The sequence below is a fragment of the Spermophilus citellus genome, assembly GCF_964194105.1.
Source record: "Spermophilus citellus genome assembly, chromosome: X".
NCBI classification, from domain to species: domain Eukaryota; kingdom Metazoa; phylum Chordata; class Mammalia; order Rodentia; family Sciuridae; genus Spermophilus; species Spermophilus citellus.
This window is the reverse complement of record NC_138190.1, coordinates 72,634,865-72,657,272: the sequence shown is the minus strand read 5'-3', so window position 1 is coordinate 72,657,272 and position 22,408 is coordinate 72,634,865. Positions and strand designations below refer to the sequence as shown.

At 38.7% G+C, this 22,408-nt stretch overlaps 1 protein-coding gene and 1 pseudogene across 2 annotated transcripts in view; one reads left to right on the top strand and one right to left on the bottom strand.

The window, feature by feature from the left end:
* Positions 1-1,261: 1,261 nt before the first annotated feature.
* The window catches only part of OPHN1 (oligophrenin 1), a 388,053-nt gene continuing 366,906 nt past the window's right edge, over positions 1,262-22,408 (bottom strand). The window contains exons 21-25 of the mRNA XM_081278189.1: positions 19,695-20,018; positions 9,893-10,058; positions 7,894-7,944; positions 4,180-4,221; positions 1,262-2,973 (exon numbers count right to left, since the gene is read on the bottom strand). Of these exons, the coding sequence (XP_081134315.1) occupies positions 4,188-4,221; positions 7,894-7,944; positions 9,893-10,058; positions 19,695-20,018 (575 nt within the window). The 3' untranslated portion in view covers positions 1,262-2,973; positions 4,180-4,187. The remainder of the gene's footprint in view (positions 2,974-4,179; positions 4,222-7,893; positions 7,945-9,892; positions 10,059-19,694; positions 20,019-22,408) is intronic.
* Positions 8,954-9,233, top strand: LOC308638942 (large ribosomal subunit protein eL43-like; annotated as a pseudogene). The gene has a single exon. The product of its transcript is annotated as a large ribosomal subunit protein eL43-like (transcript).

The window sequence follows — 22,408 nt, the reverse complement described above, 5'->3', positions numbered from 1 at the left end:
GAAAAAAAAAATATATATATATATATATATATATATATATATATATATATATATATATATCAATCATGGGGTAGAGTCAGAGAGGCCTGGATTCAAATCACAGTTTCTGTTATTTACTATAATCTATATGCCCTTGAGCTGTTTACTTCAGCCCACTGGGCTATACTTCCTTTATCTTTAAAATGAGATGAATACTTGCATGACTGTTTTAAGGATGAAATGAGATAATATACATGAAGCACCTAGTACTTAGTAGGTGTTTAATAACTGTTAGCTCCTTTGTTATCACTGCCAGTTCAAGACTTACAGCTCATCCATTGCCAGTTTCTCTAAACTACTGGCTAAGGTACACTGATTATTTCCTATAGCTGCCACTTTGTGATTATTTCCTTTATCCCATTGCCTCTTCTAAAAGACCATCAAGCTTAGGCCAAGCCAATCTCATTCCATGATAGCATGCCTCACCAGAGTCTTATGCTCTTTAAATCAGAGTATCAGGGGGAGCAATGTGGTTCATTCTTTGGGGATAGCTTAGAACAAGGCCAAAACAACTTCAGCCATTATTCCTCCAATAAGACTGATGGTACCTGTCCTTCATGTTAGGATCTAGATCTGTGTCCCAGGCAACACAGCAATCTCACTATCAAGTTTCTGGATATTTCTTCCACTGGGATTGCCATACATTTCTCTGCTTCTCAATAATCTCCCAATTTCATCGTGGTGGTTGTGGTATTTTCTACCCAAGAAAACTAGAGTCAAACCATCTCTCTACCATCCTCCCTGGTTCTGAGGTTCCATTGGCCACTGGTTCCATGACCAAATTCTGCACACCTGCCTGTTTTAGTCAATCATGTAACAGGACAGAGCAAGGGCCCAGGTCTCTGAGACCAGGGATCAATAAGAGACCAGCAAGTCTCAGAGATTTTCTTTGCGGCTAAGCAGCGGGTGAAATGATAACTTTCTTGCTCCTGGTTCCTAAGCAATGTGGCCTTCAAAACTGGGTAGGGTGGAAAGAGCTCAATATGGCCACCTGGGCATGTTTGATTTGGAATGGCATTAAGATTCTACTCAATAACTTTGACCAAAGATCTTAATATATTTAGCTTACATGCTCCTTACTCACCAATAAACCATGCTTGGAGTTCAGTCTTAAAAGTGACTTTTGCCATTTAGTAACACAATCCCAAAGACATCTCAGAGTTGGTTGGGATTGGGCATATGCATATTTTTATTTCTCTCTCTCTCTCTCTCTCTCTCTCTCTCTCTCTCTCTCTCTCTCCATATCTATGCTTCTCTCTAAGTACTACAATCAGTGTACTAGTGGGCTCATGTTAGAAGAGTGGAAGCAGGAAAGCCCTTCCTCCCATACTGGGTCATGTTATAGTCACATGGACCTTAAAGAGAGGCTATGGCCCCAGCATCTGCCTGGGAACACTGACACTTTTTCAGAAGATTTCTTTCAACAAACAGGATTCGGAAATATCTATTTCTTAGCTTTCTGACCCACTACATTGATTTAATTCCCTTCTAGTGATTGAGATGATCAATGAAGGGGATCAGGGGATTGTTTTTTGAAGTTTTCCCCTTGGTGGCAAATGTGAGGTCAATAAAAAGGGTAAAAAGCCAACCCCCCAAACTGATGGTCATTAAAGCCACCAACCCTAAGGCCCCTGGCTAGAAAAGTGTGGTGTAATAGAAAGAACTCCACATACCAGCTCAGGGACCTGGGATCTTGTTCTGCTGTGGTCACCAACTTGCTCTGCCAGTAAACTAGGCTGTTAGACTAAATGTTTTTGAGAACCTCTTCTAATCAAATGCTTTATGGACTGTAAAATGAGTCTTTTATCTCATGAGGTGTGGTTCTTAATGTTTTTTGGGTCATAGGCCCATTTGAAATTCAGTAAAATATTATGGACTATCTGCCCAGAAAATGCAAATTGTCATGGAATCATGCAAAACATCTCAGGGGCATCATGGAGTTCCTGAATCCATGGACACTCGATAAAAAAATTGCCTTTTTTTCAGGAGATAAAATAGCTTATCAGCAGAAGGCAAACATGAAGCAACAGCAATAACTACTTGGCTTCCCTCCATCTTAACAATTTTTCCTAACATTTGACTCAAGAATGGAGCTCCAATATGACAAACACAATATGCCTTTTTTAAAGAAATATTTTCAGTTTGGAGTAGTTTTGTTTGCTTTTCACTTTTTCTTGTTTGCTTGGAAAGGAAGCTTTTAGGTGAAAACAGGAAGGATGATCCAAATTGACCTAGGCTTTGACATGCAAAACATGCTTTGCAGATTTGTCCTAAGTGGCTGTAGGCAAGAGCAGGAAGGCCCACTTCCTAAGTCCATGCAGGGTGTGAGTACTGTGAGGGGCATAACCCATGCTGTCTGGTCCCACAGCAGACAGGCTCTTAGCAACATATTGCAATGCCAGAGCACCAACCTGGCACCAGTGCCCATATCCTCAGTAAGAGACATGTTAACATTCTCCAATATTCAGCAAACATTCCTATTCCCCTTCAACCAAGGTAAGCAATGACCCCAAATCAAGTTGCCTTTAGCTCAGAGCAAGACTCCTAAGACCAGTCTTTAGCCCCAAATCTTGAGAGTTCAACAGCCTTTTGAGGAAGCAGGAAGTTCAGGGAAGAGTTGAAAACTAGGCTCCCTTCTTCGACTCAGGTCAGTGGATATCTTGGTTTTGGCAGAGTCTGGGGCTTGAGGGAATCCAGACATTCACAGTGTTACAGGAGCTTAATACAGACCTTCTGAGGGGATGAAGACAGAATACAAAGGAGAAATAAACATGTGTCTAGGACATGTGCCCCTTATTTTTGGCTTCCCATGAGCCTGAAGGTGAAGGGCCAAGAAGGAGCTGCTCTTCAGCACAAAATGTCTCAGGACACAAGGCTTTGAAGTAGACCCTTTCAGGACCTGGAAAGGATCCCTGAGGCCAAGGATTTTAAAACCTGAAAGAAAAAGAAGAAAAAGAATTAGCTAGGACTTGTTACACACTTAACAGCCACTGGGCAGTGGAGCCTGCTAGGTAAGTAGCAAAGCCTATGACTGGTAGCTAATCTTCTGAGAAACAGAGGCTGGCTGGGAAAAGGCCATTAGGGCTCAGATCCCACAGAACAGACCTACAGTGGAATAGTAATCAGGTCTGGAGACTTTGTGCCTTCCAACTTTAATTTCCCAAAGGTTTTCCTGGGAAAGCAAAAGTCTGATACTAGAACTTCTGAGATTACCCCCACCTGTATGGCCTGCAGTATCTTCAAACTTCCTTTTACTGGGGCGTCACCTTTATGTTGGCTGATAAGGAGAAGCTTATCAACCTATGGACCTCTGAGGACTGGTAGTGATAGGAAGACAAGGAAGGCTAAGGAGCATATGACAAGCTAAGCTCCAGATACTTGGATATCATTTATGTGTATATTGGTTCATGTCATGCCAGAAATCTGATAGTTAAGCAACTGGAACTCCTAGGTAGAGAAAAACATTTCCTGACCTCCAAGATGCTTTTGACCTTAGTAAGTCACTTATCTCCTCTGAACTTCAATTCCTTTATTTGTTGAGTCAGAACACATATTATCCTACCTACTTCTGGCATCTGGTTTGGATTGAATGAGATAATGGATATGAAAGTGTTTTGTGCTAGACAAACACAAAAGGCTAAGGATAAAAGTTCTGGTAGGTATGACTGAAATAGTAATTTGGTCTGAAGAAATGAAGTCCCTGTACAGATACTAAGGTAGCCTCTTGGCACCGTCTACAATACCCAAAGGAGGTTATTTGTTTCCTTCTTGACCCAAAGGATGTGAAAGTTACAAGGTTCCAACTTCTAATCTTATAGACTGGGAAACTGAGACTCTGAAAAGGAAATGTACTTGCCCCAAATGTTATAGCTAGGACTCATAATGAATTTAATTCAAAGGCAACCTGTACAACTATACTACTGTCTGACTGGAGGAGAAAGAAAGGAAAGGAGAAAGTAATTTAAAATCACACAAAACCTCTGAATTAAAAAGCACTAAGCTCAAGGGTCATGCAATTTATGATAATGAACTGAAGCATGAAAGTGAGTCCCCATCTTCTAAACCTGGTATATTAGCCCTTAAAGACTCTGTAATCAGGATCTTTGTAAAGGTTCTGTAGTCGGGGTGGAGACAACATACCTGTGGCCTCAACTCTCATCTCCAGGAAGTCTGCCTTGAGAACTGTGAGCAAAGAAGAAATAAAGTTCACTAAGACTCTACAAATCAGGATGACATAGGCAAAGCAAGGAGATGAGGGATACTTCCAGACCAAGGCCAAACAGGTCATCTGAAAAATGGGGAAATGATACTGTCTGGATATCTTAAAGCTTCTCTGGAATGTTAAGAGAGCACAGTCTCCTGACACAAAGACATTATTCAGGTAGCAGAACAATCCTTTGTGTATCTGTGTCAGGGCATGTAAAAATGTATCATCTTTTATCTTGAAGACCAAACCAACCTTGCCCAGACTCTTAATGTGTTCAGATCAATCCTAAATTATCATTGCTTGGGGACAACTGGGAATTATAAAAAATCCGATAGAACCAATTCCCCTATAATGTGAGCAGAGCATCCCACACAACAGCTGGTCCCCTTCTGTTTTTCTCCTTTTTCTTGAAACTGTTTATAACTATTGCCTGAATGATCTCATTCCCATTCATGGTTTCAATTACTACCAACTTTTGGGACACTTTCCTCAAAGTGCTACTATTCATATTGTAGTATATTTGGATGATCCATACTGAAGCTATATGGTATCAGTTCTCAATAGTTCTATTCCTCCATATATCTATGCCCTGCCACAACCATTAGCCTAAGGCTACAGTTACCCAGTGAATATCTGTACCAGGATTTCCCCTGAGTGTCTTCAAAATAACCATCTATAATTGAGCACAAAATCTTTCTCAAAAAATCTACTCCTTAATGATTCTTGAATCATCTACTTAATTACTCAAGTTTGACTATTCCCTCTCAGGTGTTCTGCAACATCCCACATTTGAAAAGTCAGCAGTGTCTTACTGAGCCTGCCACAAGTCTGTCCCTTCTATTCCATTGCAATAGGTAATGCCATAGGCCAGGAGTTTCATCAAATCCTGCCAAGATGATTAGTCTCCTAATGGGTCTCCCACCCTCCAGTCTATACTATTATCCAACTTCCTCATTATCATTGTGGTGATCTTCTCACAACTCAGCTCATAATATGAATTGCCATGCTTAAGTATCTTCCATGACCCTCCTCCAATGGACTACAGTGTAAAGACTAAACACCTTAATATGTCATACAAGACCTTCATGATATAGCCCCAAGTCATGTTTCCAATCTCACCTATAGTTCCTCTTTTTACTCCCACATTCTCTCCAAAGTGAAACAATAATCTCTTCTGAACCTGTATTATATAAAGATGGTCTGCTTCCCTATAATGTCCTCTCTTGCAGTCTTCACTTCCTCTTCTTTTTTTTGAACCCAGAGCCTTGAGGATGCTAGGTAGACACTCTACCACGGAGTTACACTCTAGCCCCTCACTTCTCTTCTTGATGACCCTCTACTCATTTTCTTTTCAGTACTTTTTCTAAAATTGCTATATAATGGAAAGGAATGAGGGAGAGTGTCATTAAAATAGCAGGATAGAGTTAGTTATGCAAATGGGAAGCAAAAGGGGGCAAGGCAATGGTTAAATAGTTTATTTGTTTCATTACAGATTGAGGGAAGAGTTTGGCCACAGTGACCATGGATAGGATTGACTGTGTGACTAGTCCAAGGATCTTGCTCAGAGGCTGGCATTTGTATTTAGTAATGCAAGTGGTGGTTATGAGGTGGGGGTCTAGATGGAATGGATGCTTCCCTATTTGGATACTGAGTGGGAGGAACCAGTGGGATATGGGGGCTCATGACATACTGGAGAGCAGGTATCCACACTGTTCTTATTTATACTCTTTCCAAGATGGAATCTGGGGATAAAGACCAAAATTAAGTCTAGGTTCTTGAAGGGTGAATATAGGATAGATAGAGTAGTATAGTGTCCTGAAGGGCCTGATTTGGTCACAGCCCACTTGAGTTATAGTTGCTCTAAGGCTTCCCTGAGCACTGGCTGACAAAGCCCACCCAATTGGCAATGTTATCAGACTTGTACACACTCAACACTAGTTTGTCTATTGCTTCCCTATTGAAAGTCTGCCTGCCCTGAAGATTCTATTGAATTTTGTTCATGCCTCTCACACATTCCCTTCTCAAAGCCTTGGTTCCCATCTATAGATGCAGTTCAATCCCATAACATTTTTCTGTACATTTTTACTTATCCTTCAAGCTCCAGCTTAGATAATCATCACTTTTAAAAAAGTTTTTCATTTAGACATTCCCATTGTATTCTGTTCATTCCAGTTTACATTGTTCAAGTTCCTTGGTATTCATTTCTTAAAAGGCTTTCCCTGGGGGGGGGTGACCAGGAAATTGTCTTGCTGGAGGGGTACATCATTAAGAATATTAGGCATGCCTATTCTTTCTTGCTTCTTTATCTCTTATTTCTTTTCATTTTTTTTTCATTCTCAAGGCAAGCCTTTTTGAAAACCTCCATGGTAAAACCTTTCATCTTCATGCTATTTGTAAGAGAAATCTGGGGCCTTGACTTAACTTTCATCTGTTATGGTAGAACAAATGGAAAATCATGCCTAAGGAGAATTTGGCCCAGCCTATAGCTCCCTGTGGCTCACAGTACTAGGGTTTCTTATGCAGAACTAGGTCTTGGTAAGTCTAGATCTACAGTTTTGACTAACCTATCTAACCTATCCCAAGCTGAATTGCTGGAAAAGGTGAATTATTTTGCTTTTGACTTACCACCTAGAAGAGTAACAACACTTCCATTACATTTTAGGGAGTACAATTTAAAACTCTCTCAATAACAACATGAACAACTCACAGAAAATACCTTAAAGGCTAAGCAATCATTTCTCCAGGTTCTAGTCCAAAGGGCCCCAAATGCCCAGGGATTGATCAGTTTGTTCCAGAACTTGAGAAGTTTTAAACACAAATGGAAGGAATGGAAGGAGGGAGTCAGAAAATAAGGAAGGAAGGAAGGAAGGAAGGAAGAAAGGGAAGGAGGGAGGGAGGAAGGGGAAGAAGGAAGGAGAGAAGTGAAGAAAATAAAACAAACAAACAAAAAACAGATTTCTAGTCTGTACTCCTAGAAATTCTGCTTTAGCAGGTCTAGAATAGAAGCCAGGAATCTTTTATTTTTTTCCCTCCAGTTTTTGCAGGTGATTTAGATATGCACTAAGTTTGAGAACCATTATCTGAGGCTACTATTTATCTTTGAAATGGGAGCCATGCTTATTCTAAGGCTATTTAAGGTAGAGTACATGTTCCTATCAGTTGCCCTTTGAGAATTTAACAGGGTCTAGATAAGTAAAACAAACAAACAAAAAGAAGATCTATATTGGGTATGAGCTTCTGCAGTATAGTCTGGTGTGTATGCATGAGTGTGTGTGTGTGTGTGTGTGTGTGTGTGTGTGTGTGTGCATGCACATATTTGTGAGAGAGAAAGAAAGTGGAAGGACGAGGCAAAGAGACATATGAGAGACATAGGGAAAGAAAAACAGATAAACAGGGACAGGGACATAAAGAAAGAAACAGAGGAAATACAAAGAGTAACAGAAAGAGACAGAATGAGAGACACTAAGTGAGAAAAAGCATGAGAGAAACAAGTGAGAGAAAGAGATGAAAATACAAAGTTGCAGGAAAGAGAGAGTATTCTATAGAGAAAGAGAACAAAAGAAGGTAAGAGCAAGGACCCATAGGATATTCATAATGCATCTATTAAAAAATGATTTGGTTTCTCTTCTGTTCCTTTTGTCTCTTACCTTCCTGTTTTCCGGGAAGCTGTTTCAAAGAACCGGGTCCTGGAAGCCACCCTGCAAACAGAAGTCAATTAAGTCCCATGAGTTGTTCTGGAATACATGTGAAAACCAATGACCAATGAAAAGGACAAAAGACTGAACTAAATAGGCAGCCAATGCGAGGCCTTGCCTTTGCCAGCAATGGGCCTGGGTCTCAGGAGAAACCCAAATATCAGAATGTGTAATGGCCAAGCTGAGTGTAGTAGTATATGCCTGTTATCTAAGCAACTAGGGAGGCTGAGGCAAGAAGATAACAGTTCAAAGCCAACCTCAGCAACTCAGAGGGTCACTAAGCAACTCAGTGAGACTGTGTCTCTAAATAAAATACAAAAAGGGCTGGGAATGTCACCCAGTGGTTAAGTGCCCCTGGATTCAATCCCCATTACAAGAAAAAAAAAAAGAAGAAGATAGAAAAAAAAGAAAAAAAAAGTTATGTATAATGGCTCTGAGCCCAGAGGCACCTGAAAGACCACAGATGAACCCATTTGCTCCCTGTGGGTCCAAAATGGTCAAACTTTATTGCCCACTTCAGCTTTTCTTGGGGAAAATATGTGAAATTAAATATGTGAAATTAGTCTTGGGTTTCAAAGTATAATTTTTGGCATTTAGTAAATATATGTAGCTAATTATCTGGAACAGTGGAGGTTTTGCTCTTCTTTCCCCAATTTTACAATTATGAAAAGCAAGTGATACAAGAAAAAGGAAGGTCAGGAGGTAGTATTGCTGAAAGAAGTCCCAGTCACTGGCTAAAGACTAGTCCCTGAGTGCTGCTGTGGTCCCATCCTGGCTGTTCCTTCCCTGGTTCTGTGGCTTACAGCCCAGCTTCATGAAAGCCTGCTGGATGTCAGCTCAGCTCCTACCCTGTAAGAGGCTCTCTGGAGAACCTGAGTCATTTTGGAGGACTTTGAAAGTTTTTTTTTTTTTTTTAAATGTGTTCATTAAATTACTTTTAAAGCCAGTAGCAATAACAAGAAAATAAGAAAGTAAGTTCCATTTTCTGGGCTAGAGCCTAAGTCACAGCAATATGGCTGAACACACTAAGAAGGTTGGAATCATTGGTTCAATATGGGACCTGCTATAGTGCCTCCTTCTTGAAAATGGTGAAGAAAATTAAAATTAGCCAGCATGCCAAGTACACTTGCTCCTTCTTTGGCAAAAACAAGATAAAGAGACGGGCTGTGGGGATCTGGTACTGTGGTTCCTCCATGAAAACAGAGGCTTATGGAGCCTGGACCTACGACACCACTTCTGCCATCACAGTCAAGTCTGCAATCAGAAGGCTGAAGGAATTGAAAGACCTGTAGAAGTTCTACCATTTGAGACATCCCTAGGTTATAATAAATGGGTGAATTTATATAACAAAATTGTGGTTTATTTTTATTATCTTAATTAGATGTTCTTATGTACATTGCATTAATATTGTCCTTTCAAAAGAGATTTATAAATTGGAGCCCTTTTAATTTGAATTGGAAAAGTTTGCTGAGATGGATTATTGTAATTCAGTTTTTTTTGTTGTTTTATTTTTCCAGTAGTCAGATGATAATAGCTTTTTTTAATAACTGTTCAACTTCTCAGAAATACACTGACATATTGTGCAAAATTTGTTTTAAAGCTAAAATACACAAAGAATATACATAAATTGCCAAAAAAAGAAAGAAAGTAAGTTCCAAAGCCATGTGGGTTAAAATCATAAAGTGATTTTATCACCCTACATAGATCAGGGCAGCTAAGAAAAATGAGTCTTCTGATAGATACTAAGAATCAAAGTCTTCATCCATAGGAAAATCTCAGCTTTGAGTGCTGAATGGGATACTTCAAACAGGGCTGGCCTATATTCCCCTAGACTACAAAGTGAATGATGCCCCACAGTTGTGCACTATATACATTCCATATGTTGATCCTGAAAGCATTTCTGGTCACCTAAGATAGGCACTAGGTCAAACTGAGGAACAACCCTACTTACACGGATGATGGGATTTCCCCTGCATTGCCAGCTATAATATCTGGCTTTGGTTCTGGCTTTTGGGGAGTAGCTGCCCGGCTGGGAGGGTCTGGGGGTCTCACTGGGGGACGGATGATCGTTGGCTTTTCTCCTGGAGGCCGCACTTTGCTGACACTGTCAGTATCCCCTAGAAGAAAGAACAATACCAGAGACTTGAATAATTAGCCAAATGGAAAAAACTCAGGAACAGGAACCCAATAATCAAGTTATGAAGCCATTTTCCTTGGCCTCCATTTCTTCTTCATCACCAAAATCTCTGTCTTTTTCTGCCAGCTGTCCCTTCAGAAAGTCTATGTTTGAACCCTAGGATCCATAACTTAGTAAACCTTGGTTTTGTCATATAACTTCCTAAGTCTCTTTTTTCTCAACCATATAATCAAGATTAAGACCACATTATCTTACAGAGGTATTGAGACAATTAAATTAGGTATTAATATGTTTAACAATGTTTGATAGTGAATTTGAATTTGACAAATTCATCATCACAGATATTCAGGTCCTTTCCACTTAGGTCTTGATTATTATAATACTCTCCTAAGTCACTTCTTACCTCTATTTCTCTAGCTTCCAGGTTGGCAGTACATATTAAATATAAATACTTTCTTACAAAATGGTTCTGATAGGATTATGGTGAAATGAGAGCACTAACACATTGCTGGTGCCACTGTAACTAGTTTTATTTTGTCTAAATACTCATTAAGCATTCTAGAACAATGTGGGTAACTACAACATCATACATATGAGATAGTTTGGATTCATTGATCCAGTAATTCCACTTTGAGAGACAGGCCCAAAAGAATTAATCCAAGACAAAAAGAAAAAAACAATTGGCACAAACACATGTATCTTAACAGAAAAAAAGTCAGAGCCAACCCCAAAAGTTAAGCAAACAATTTGATTCTTACAAGCATTTAACCAAACATATTATACATAAACTGACAAGGATTTGGACAAGCTCAAAGCAAAAACATGCTTGTAAAATAATATCAAGTGACAAAAAAATGTCCACAAAAAGTGCTCGTGGCCTGATGCAGACAATATTGAAGTAGACACACAATTATGCAAGGGTGTTAGTAGATCTTGTTATTTGATTAATTTTTGTGAGTAGATACTGATATTCAATTTTTTCTACTAAAATGTTCAAGGTAAATATAAAACACTAAATTGTATTCATATGCTACTGTTGTAAGGTTTACTTTACTTATACTGTTTCCTCTCTATTTAACACCTTTCAAAAAGCTCAAAAATTCACAGGATAAATTTCAAAACCCTTAATGTAAATTCAGAGTCCTCCATAAGCCTAGTTTCAAATCACTGTCCCAAGGACAAACCCTGAACTTTAACTTTAATCACCAGCTCAACTAAAATCAAACTGGTCTCACCACCTTATCTGAGCAAGCCCTTGACTCTTACTTAAAGGTAAGATAATATGTTATAACAGAAAGAACAAAGAGTTTGGAATTGTGCAGACCTGGCTTTGGGGCTTTGTTCTGTTATGCTACTTCCTAACTGTGGGACCATGGACAATTACTTCACCTCTTTGACTACCATTGCCTCATCTGGGAAATGAATATAATTAACCCTGCTTTCAAGGTGATTTTAAGAAGTAAATTATTTAATTTATTTTTTTTTTCTTTGTACCAGGGATTGAACCCAGAGGCCATATCTCCAGCCCTTTTTATTTTTTTTTATTTAGAGACAGGGTCTCAATAAGTTACTTAGGGTCTCCCCAAGTTGCTGAGGCTGGCTTTGAATTCGAGATCCTCCTGCCTCGGCTCCACCCCTCACACTGGGATTACAGGCATTTGCCACAGTGCCTGCTTCCAAATTAGTTTTACACACACACACACACACACACACACACACACACACACATTGTCTGTATGCCCTATAGGTAGTGTCTAGCACACAGGGTAATTGATATACTTTTTCCTGCTTTTTTTCACTATTATGTGCCCCTGATCTCATGTCTCACCTATATTATAATCATCCCTAAAGATATAGTGCAAATCTCACACCTCTGTACACAGCACACAAATATAATTTCCATTTATGTAAATGTTCCTGAAGTGCTTAGATATTGTTATGTTTTTTTAAAAAACATCCATCCACCTAGGCATTCTGGTGAGACAGGTATTCACAGAGATAATGATAATATAGTGTGATTTATGTTCTGATGAAAGAATTACCAAAACATTATACATGGGCATACATAAATTCTTTCTCCCAATGTAGTCTGCATCTTATATTTCTGGGCACACCATTCCCTTTAGCCCAGAATTACATTAGGAAAAAATAATCAAAATGATAATAATCCATTTTTTCCAAAAAGTATCATCCTGTTCAAAGCACTCTTCCAGATGATAAATATTTGTTCAAAATAAACTTGGGAAAGAAGAATAGATAGGTCTTATTATCTGCATTTCACAGAGAAGGCAACTGAGGTTCTGAAAGGTAAACTAATTCACCCACAACGACATACTCAGATAACTGATAGAGTGAGGACTGAAACCTACATCTCTTGTCTTATATCTCTTGTCTCTATATCGAGTGATTTCCCTAGTATCTGCAGTTTTATTGTTATTATTAGGAATATAAAATTATAAATGATAAAAATGACAGTGGTAATAAAATAATACCAGTAAAATAAATTATCTAACTTGTTATTGAACACCTGTTCTGTTGTAGGTACTATGATACTGTACTCAGCACTTTATGCCTATTTTTCCCATTTAACATTGGCCATAATTGTACAGAAAATATTGCCCCTATTCTACAGATGAGGAAAAGAAATTCCAAGGTAAGTAGTAACCTCATAGTTTATCAACAATAAAACCAGCTTCATTTGATTTCCGAAACCCATGTTGTCCCAACTACCAGTAGTTATCAACCCTGGCTACACATCAGGAATTTGTGAAGAGCTTTAAATTTATGTAATACCTGGGTATCCTCCTGAGAGGTTCTGGTTTAATTGACTGGAGTAGGATCTGGGCATGTATATTTTCAATGCTCCCCAGATGGTGTGATGTGCAGCCAGGGTTGAGAAACTCTAGGCCATACAACTGCTTCTTCACTGTAGTTTAGAGATTACCAGAGAAGACAATACTGTCACATTTCTACTACCTACTGGAAGAGAGTTGGGCAGGAAGGATGCGACACACACTCAGAGCCAGAAAACATTTCCTACCTGAAGCCATGTCCATCCTAGGGCTCGCATTCCCCTTGATGAGTAAACAACATGACACCACCTAAATATGAACCCCATTCATTCCTAACTCACAGTCATATCCAAATGGACATCAAAATAGGGCCTTAGGAAACAAACATCATGAACCTTGTGTCTGCCTTTGACCTTTATTTGCAGGTTTAACTTGATGATTCATTACAAGTATGATTTTGAAGTGACAGCAAAGGGTTTTCTTGGCTGAAAGACCCCAATGTTGTTCTTTCTTTCCTCAAATTTGTCTCAGTCACTGCTAAAGCACAATGCCAAACTGGTGAGGTTGGAAGGGAAGAGTCATATAACTTGGAGTCAAGAAACCTGAAATATAGTCTTCGTCCTAAAACTAAGCTGTATGATCTTCAGCAGATCACTTCCCTACAATACAACATGGGGTTGGACTGTTGTCCAGATGAATCAGCCTATGATATGTCTTTAGACTTCTATCTCTCCCTGCTGACTTTTACATGCTACATTGGGAGTACTCTAGAAACCCCAATGTATTCTGCCTCTCTTTCTCAGAAGATTTAGACTTCATGGCTCCTTGCTGTCCACAGAATAAACCCTGACATTTTTAACCTGGCAATTGTGACCCACTTCCATTTGGCTTCAATTCTCCTTTCTGATCTAATTTTGTACCATTCTTCTTCACATATCCTCTAATTCAAGCAGTAGTATTTATTGTTCCATGTATATGCCTTACAATTAATTATGTCTTTCTAAGATGCTATTTACCCTATTCCCTCATGCCCAAATTTGTATCTTCAGAAGTTTAAAATGCTCCAAGTTCTTTCTCTGGCTCTTAAGGCACTGATCATCTTGTACTTTGAATCCTGTAGTTTGGATCTTTGTTTTCATCTGTCCTATTAGAATTGGAGCATTCTGAGAGCAAGATATAGGTGGCATTCATCTCTGTATTCCCCAGAGACCCAAGTAGTTTGCTTTGCATAAAACTGGTGAATATTTAACAAATATTTATTGAGTAAAAAAGATGCACTTCAGTCTACTAGAAGGACAGCAAAGAAAGTTTTCCCTTTTTAGGAACCCATTGGACCACATGTAACATACACAAACATAATATAAACAAGATTCAGATCTATTCTGTAACCCAAGATGAAAGGTATTCAATATATCAGGAGTTTTTTGAGGCCCCATCTTATGCTCTCATGAGGAATTCTCACAATTGTTCCCTGGCTTCTTAAAACTGAGTTGGGAAGAGAAGACATACTCACATGAGCTAAGAGTGAACCCTATCACTCAGTATCCACATTAGAGGGCCAAATTTAGGTGCCCAAGGAATGGGTTAAGGGAGAGTTCCCTAGAACAGGATTGTCAGGAGGTTTCTTGGACCAAAGAAGACTTGAGCTGAAGCTAATGGAACGGCTAAGAACCCTCCTCTTCTCCTTCCCTAAATAATGCCTCTTTCTGCATGTTCACTCTGAGTACTTTTATGCCATCTACATTTTGGGCCTCAGGTGTCTCATGGTCCATAATCAGAATAGCAGACAGCCCTATTTTCCATGCCCACCATTTCTTACCAGATGCTTTTATACGTCAACTAACTTATTCCCCACAAAACCTTACCTGCCTGCAATAGAGGTGTTGTCTCTAATTCCACTGGGAAGATAAGACTCAGAGATGTGAAGCTGACCTAATGAAAACTGGGCAGCTAGTAAAACCTCTAATAAGGGCAAAAAACCCGCTACTGTTTCTGAGTACTCATGATGTGCCAGGCACACACCTGTCTCCCTTCATCATTATAGCAATCCAATGGACACAGTTATTAGCCTCATTATAAGAAGGACAAACCCAAGATTCAGAGAGGTTATGAACTGCCCAATGTCCTACAGATTGGAAGGGGAATATCCAAGATTCAAACTCATAGCTGGAACACTCTGGAGCCTGGCCACTAAGACCACTAAGGACCACTAAGCCTCTTGAGCCTATAGTCTTTCCACCTGTTTTTCCTTTTAATTTTTTTTTCTTAACTTTGGTTGAAAATTTGGCTAATACTCTAAATTGGATCTCCTTCTCCAATCTAATCATTTGTTTTCCTCTCTAATTCTCTGTCAAATGAAGATAACCAAAAAATCTTATAATTTGCTGATTTTGAGGGACCTGATGGTGATCAGTCTTCAATCTTAAGCAACATTCTTCCAATTTTCCTTTTACCTATCTACACTTAACCTGAGACAGTAGGGAAAGATTGTTTCCACTTGAAGAGTCTCCCAGTTTTCTAGAAGAATCTCTTCCTATGACACTTTTCCATGCTCCCCTAAAGCCTTAACCATTAATTATCCATTAAGAACAAGTTGGAGTTACACTGCAGTTAGGACAGAGATTTAAAATCAAACAATAGATTATTAAAGCATAATGAGTCCAAACAAGAAAATATGGATAATGGCCAGCAACGCCCATTACTGCAGGAGCAAGTCTGTTCCTAATACTTTTAGAGCAGATGGAAATGCCACTTATACTATTAGTCACCCCAGTAGAGAATTGATGGCCTTATGACTGAGCAAAACCTTGGAAGTATCCTTTCTGCAATCACAGGAGGACCTCAGTTGATGTAGTTTTTTCTCTCAAGACAGAGGAAAAGAGCTAAGAAGGGTTCCTAAATCATAGGGTTATAGTGAGCGGTGTGCTCTCCACTTTTATCTCAATAACTCAGGCAGAATGAAGAACTCCTTGCCCCATGCGCCTACTGAAACTTATTCTCTCCACCAGTAGATCATGGATCATACTGGGCTGCGACTGGCTGCTTGCATGCCAGACTCACTATAATCCATTAGAAGGCAAGATCATGGTCACTCTCATTGCTTAGCACTGTCTGAATAAATGAGCAAATACATGTAAGTAAATGGGAAATAGCCCTCCTGCCTCTTTATTCCCCAAGGAAAGTCCTAAATTCCTCTGTGGGAACTACACATGCCTTTTGCACAGCCAGAAATGGTAAGAAGAAGTAACGTCAAATGAAAGGTAAAGGGATGTTATAATTTTGTCACTCCCAAAGTGAGTATCTTTTAGGGAAAAAAAAAATAGAAAGGAGAAGGTAGCTTAAACAGCTGAATTAAAATGTGGTATAATCAAGCTGATCTGGGTTCAAGCCCCATATCTACTTTACAATCTGAATTCCTCTGGGCAAGTTGTTTCATGTCTCTGAGCCTGTTTTTCCATCTGTGCAATGGGAACAGTAAAACCTGCCTCACAGGCCTGTCACAATGATTAGATGAAATAGAAGAAGAAAAAATATCCAGCTTATGTCTGGAACAGAAAAGGACCCTTGATAAAATTCCACAAGCAAACAATATTGATTTTATTGTAAAGCTGAATGTCATGGAAGAAAGCAAATTTAACAGGCACCATGCTTTTATTCTTTTTAATTGCTGAAGAAAAAAATGTGCAGAATATCAAGTCCACTTAAATGGTGGATCACTGCAAGAAGTGAAGATGGGTGTCAGGACAGTGGCACATTTGGATCCCTAAAGTAATAAAGCATCCTAGAGAATGGAGCTGAAATGGAGTGACAACTTCGAGGTTCAGAGTGGGTCAGCTGACTTGACAGCTTCTTCCTGTGATTCTGTTAGCACAAGGGTTAACAGCCACCACTTATAGCTCAGGGTCATGGCTATTTACAGAGTTTTCCTAACTGATAACTATTCTGATACCTATGAATCCACCAGCATGGCAGCCAAAATCATGAGGGAGAAAGGGAGGCAGTGGTGAGGTGGTGGCCTGGGTAAGGTTCAAAGAGGCAACTACCCCAGAGGTGTGGCTAATCTTCCACCAAGGCCAAAGACACTTCAGTTCTGTATTCTGTGGCCGAGGCTAGAGGCCTTTGAAAAAAGCTGAATCATTTCAGCCTGTGGCTAACTGATTTAGGGCAGAAATCAAAGCCTGGCAATGCTGCAGCCTAGATTTAGATAGTCTGACTGATACTAGACAAGTCAGATCGGTACTTATATTAACTGACATCATTAAATGACAGCAGCTGCCACCAGCGCCCAGAGGATGGTACTGTGGAGGAAGGGGAAGAAGAGAAGGCCACTGGGATTGAACTTTGAAGTAGAAGATTGTAAGGGTAGAAATGATAGGGAGGGATAAATAACTTCTTCTGAAGAGCTGATAGAACCTGGCTGATCTCAAGTTTTGGCGACAGGCAAGACAAATTTTACTGTAATGAGTGTAAGTGGAGTTATCCAACTTTCTAGAAGATTGATATGAAGGTCAATATATAAATTATAAACTGAAGCAGATGTTCACATAGAAGTCTGGCCTTTATTTTTTTGTCCTGGCCTTTATTTATTTATTTTTTTCGGCTCTACTTCCCAGAAGAGGCAAATCTTAGGAAGGGAGGGACAGGGGAAGAGAATCAGTATCATATTTTATAGGCTGGTTATGCCAGATATTTTCTTATTCCTTTTTATCATAGCAATAATTCTGTGGGGTGAGCTGTTTCTCCCATTTTACAGATATGGAAACCAATGTGCAAAGAGGTTAAATAACACATGGATGCATCAGAGGATCCAGCCAGAAAATTCATAGGGTCAATTACTTCATAAAATGTGTACCAGCCCCCACACAGAATAGACTTTCACTAAATTGTCCTCTGAGACAATGCCATTGGCCCACAGTGAGGTTGTTATATGCCACAGTCCACAGAAGAAAAATTTTCCTGGCCTCCAAAACAGAAAAGTTATGTTTTACCTGAACAACAGGCTATTTTCCCTTAAGAACTTGGAATTATATAACCGTTGAGGTTTCTTTCTTCTTGTTTTCTCTAGAAAGTTTGGAGCCAACTCTGTGACGCTATTCCAGTAAGTGTGTAAAGTTTCACGGCAAACATTTTGTGTACTGATTCCTTTCCTGTTATTTCCCTCCTATCCTATCTTCCCATGCCCCTGCTCTAGAATTCATTTTTCTTGCCTGTGCTCTAGAATCTCAGGCAAGGGTCAGCAACCTTTTTCTGTAAAGGGTCACATAGTTAACATTTTAGGCTTTGCAGGGCCATAAAGTTTGTTTTTCTTCTCAATTTGTTATAATGTGAAAGCAGCCCTAAACACTATGTAAATGAAGGGGTATATTTATGTTAAAGAAACAAATTTGAATTTCAGATAATTTTTATTCATCATAAAAATCGTATCTTTTCTTAATATTTAAATATATCAAAAACATTCTTAGCTTGTGGGCCATATAAGAAAGAGGTACTTTGGATTAGGCAGAGGGAAGTGAAGGGAGGGGAGGGGGAATGGGGGTAAGAAAGATAGTAGAATGAATTGGACATTATTACCCTAATTGGACATTAATACCCTATATAGTTACATGACCTGTGTAACTCTACATCATGTATAACCAGAAGAAGAAGTTATACTCCATTTATGTACAATGAGTCAGAATGCATTCTATTGTCATATATAACTAATTAGAACAAATAAAGATTAAATTTAAAAAGAGGCAATGGGTCTGATCTGGCCCACATATCATAGTTTGCCATGCTCTATTCTAAGCCTATAGAAGATAGGGACCTTGTATAATTGATTTCTGTGTCCTCAGCACCTAGGATGGGACCAAGTACACTATTAGTACCCAGCCAATAGTTTCCAGATGCATTATTCTTACTATTTTACATTTTTATATTTGGCTATATTGTGAAATGCCTTAAATCCTTTCTAGAACAGGAGAGGATACAAATACATAAGGCACATGTTAAGAAGGTCATCCGGATACAAAGTAAAAGAGCCAGAATTTGGATTCAATCCTCTGAGAATAAAGTCTATATTTTCATTATACCATACTATTTTCATAGAAATCATATTCTCAAACTTCCCTCTGGATCAGCGCCTTCCTCTCCTATGTGCCCCCATGTGTATAGCTTACAAAGATTGTAGAAGTCAACTACATCTAGAATTTGTAATGATTTAAAAAGTGTAGACGAACAGAAGCTGTATCCCTTTGTCCTTATTTCTCCCAAATGAGAAAATGAGAATGAGAAAACAGTGGTTCACAGATTCAAAGTTTCTTATCAGAAGGCAAAACGAGGGTTCTGCATTCATGGAAAGAACACAGATTTTTGGCACCTGAAGATGTGCTAAGATTTAGATCCCAGCTCTGCCAGTTACCATGTGATTCTCTGGGAAGTTACTTATTTCTAGGATCTTCAGTTTTCTAACTGAAACATGAATAATACTTTCTTCACAAAAGGATCATGAGGATAATAAAACTTAGGACTTAATACAATGCTAGGTACACAGAAGATACTTAATAAATGGCAATAGAAACAAGTACTTACTATGTGCCAGCAAGACATTGTTCTAGGTACTTGGAATATAGAAGAAAAGAAAACAGGCCTCAAGTCCCTGCTCTCGTAGAGCTTACATTCTAGTGATTATTATGAATGTTTCTGTGGTCTCAACCACCATTCCAGAATGAGTTCTAGTAAAGTGGAACACATTCCCACTTATGATATTTCCAATCCTGGAAGGATCTCAAGGTGAAAAGTATATGGGTTTAGTTCTGATTCCCTTGGGATTCCCAAGTACTTACCTTCCTTGTGGTGAGCCAGGGGTCGGGGAGCTGGTCTCTTTATGTGGAAAGAAGGGGTCTTTGTGGGGCCAGGGCCTGGAATTGGTCCATTGGTGGCCTTTGGGGTAGTCTTGGTCCCTCCATCCTGTATCCTAGACACCAACTTCCCCACATCCACCTCAGGGCACGGCTCCAATTTGCCATCTGAAATAAGCCTGCTTGGAGACTTTCTCCCGGGATCAGCTTCCCCACTCCTCTGCATAGGTAGTTTGAGGTGTTGTGGCAGCTTAGGGGGTTCTAGGTTGATAGTGATAGTACCATTAGGTGTTTGATGTTGGATTTCATCTGAGAAAAGTTGGTGCAAAGAGGAAGGATTAGTGATAATCTCTAAAACCCTTTCATTTTGATATATGCATACATTCCTAATTTTTAAAAGTTGTACACATTTTCAAAACTGCTATATACACTGTGGCACAAATAAATTATAACCCACAAGATTAGGCTCTGCCATTCCTAATTCATGAGGAGTCACAGGTCCCATCTAAATAAGGAATTCAATTCAAGATCTGAGTATGATTTTCACCACCAGAATTCAGCAAACCACAATAAACTAGGCTGTTTTATTCAAAGGGGAATGAATTCAAAAGGGACTTAATGTCCCCAATGAATTTCATATTCTATTCTTTCTAAATAAAGACATGAGTTAATTCTTAACTATTTTCTCAAAAGTAATTTGTTAATGTTTCTCAAATTTCAAGTTAATAAATATAGCAGAATTTAACTTCTTTCTCCACCCCCATAAAGAAACCCTCAAAAAGCCACTTTATGTTCTTCCTCTAGCCTTTGTGGTCTACAATTTCCTCTGACATTAGTGCAAGCTTTTCAGTGACTCTGAGTCTTACTTAGAGCTTCTAAAACTATAATGAGAGCCAGGTACTCTTGCCTAGAAAAATTAACCTACATAAATATAGTCAAAACTTAAAAAAATTAATTTTAAGTGACCCACAGAGTTCCCTGAAATTGTCAATAACCCCCCAGAATGAACCTGCTGCGAGGGAATTGTCATCTTCTTTAGCAATAGAAAATGTAGATCAGAATTTAGTGGTAGAAAACATACTTCTGGCCAGAAAAATGATTCCTGAGAGCTGTACTGGTCTGTTGCAACAGATGGATTTCATTTTTTTAAAAAATAAATATGAGACAATAGGAGAATTTGGATACTGACTAGATATTTGATCTTGCAGTATTATCATTTTCTTTTAGATAGGCTGATAATAATTGTTGTTTTAGTTAAAAAAAAGAGTCCTTATTTTTAGAGATACATACTGAAACACAGATGAAATGACCTGATGTCTGGTTGGGGATTGGGTAGGGGCATAGATAAAACAAGATTGTTCACACAAATAATAACTTGGAAGATTAAAAGATCAGGGTTTATCTGAGAAAAATTTTTACAAATGCTTAGTTTGACTTGAGAATCTGTGACTAAAAGAAGATGAGGTTGTTAAGACGGATTGGAGCTATATCATAAAGATCATAGATGCCATCCTCAGGAATATGTACTTCATCTTTAGGCCACAAGGGATAATTACTTTTTGGGTGACAGAGAAGCAGCATTCTCAAATATGTGTTTTTAGAGCATACCTCTGGGTTCATTATGAAAATCAGATTGGACCAGAGAGACTGGAAGTGGGGGGGGGGGTTAGTTGATGAGAAGTATCTAAGCTGGAATGAAATCACCAAAAGATAATCAAGAGATATTAAAGAGGTCGAATGGCCATGACTTAGATATGGGGTTATGAAGGAGCCCATAATGATTGTGGAGGGATTTGATTCACTGAAATACTATTTATAAAAAAATAGTGTTTGGGGTAAGGAAATGAAATATTACTGATAAAGAATGGTGGTAAGCAGAAGGATTGTTTCCTTCTTAGAACAATATTCAGACAAGTCATATGAAACACAATTTTTTATACTAGGTAATAGTACTTTAGGATAAGATAGATGGGTACAAATTGCTGTTCTGTCATTTAGCAGCTATTGTTAACTTGGAAAATAACCCCCTTTTGAGTTTCCAATGCTTGCCCTACAAAAGAGAGTTCCACATAAATATCTCACACACAAATGTTAAACATTAATTGAGATTATGGATTTTTATCCACTTAGGATGCCTGGAATCAAAGTCAGGATATGATAGGTGTTGGTGAAGATGCAGAAAAATTAGAAATCTCAACCATTGCCAGTAGGAAAGTAAAATGGTGTATCTGCTTGGAAAATAGGTTGGCTATTCTTTAAAAGTTTTAATACAGAGTAACCATATGACCCAAAAAAATTCATTCTAGGTATATACTTAATTGAAAGACATTCACACAAAACCTGTACATGGATGCTCACAGAAGCATTATAATAGCTAAAAAAGTAAATAGTACTCAACTATCAAATGATGAATGAAATATTATTTGACAATAAAAAAGAATGAATAAATGATACATGCTACAATGTGGATGAATTTTGAATACATTATAATAAGTGAAATGATTTGTCAGCCACAAACATCTTCATAGTATGTGATTCAATTAATATGAAATGTTCAGGATAGGCAAATCTGTAGAGACAGAAAGTAGATTGTAACAGTCAAGGGTTATGGGGAATGGAAATTGGAAAATATGGTAATGAAAATGTTCTGGAATGAGATGGCTGTACAAAATGTAATAAAATTACTGAGCTGTACAATT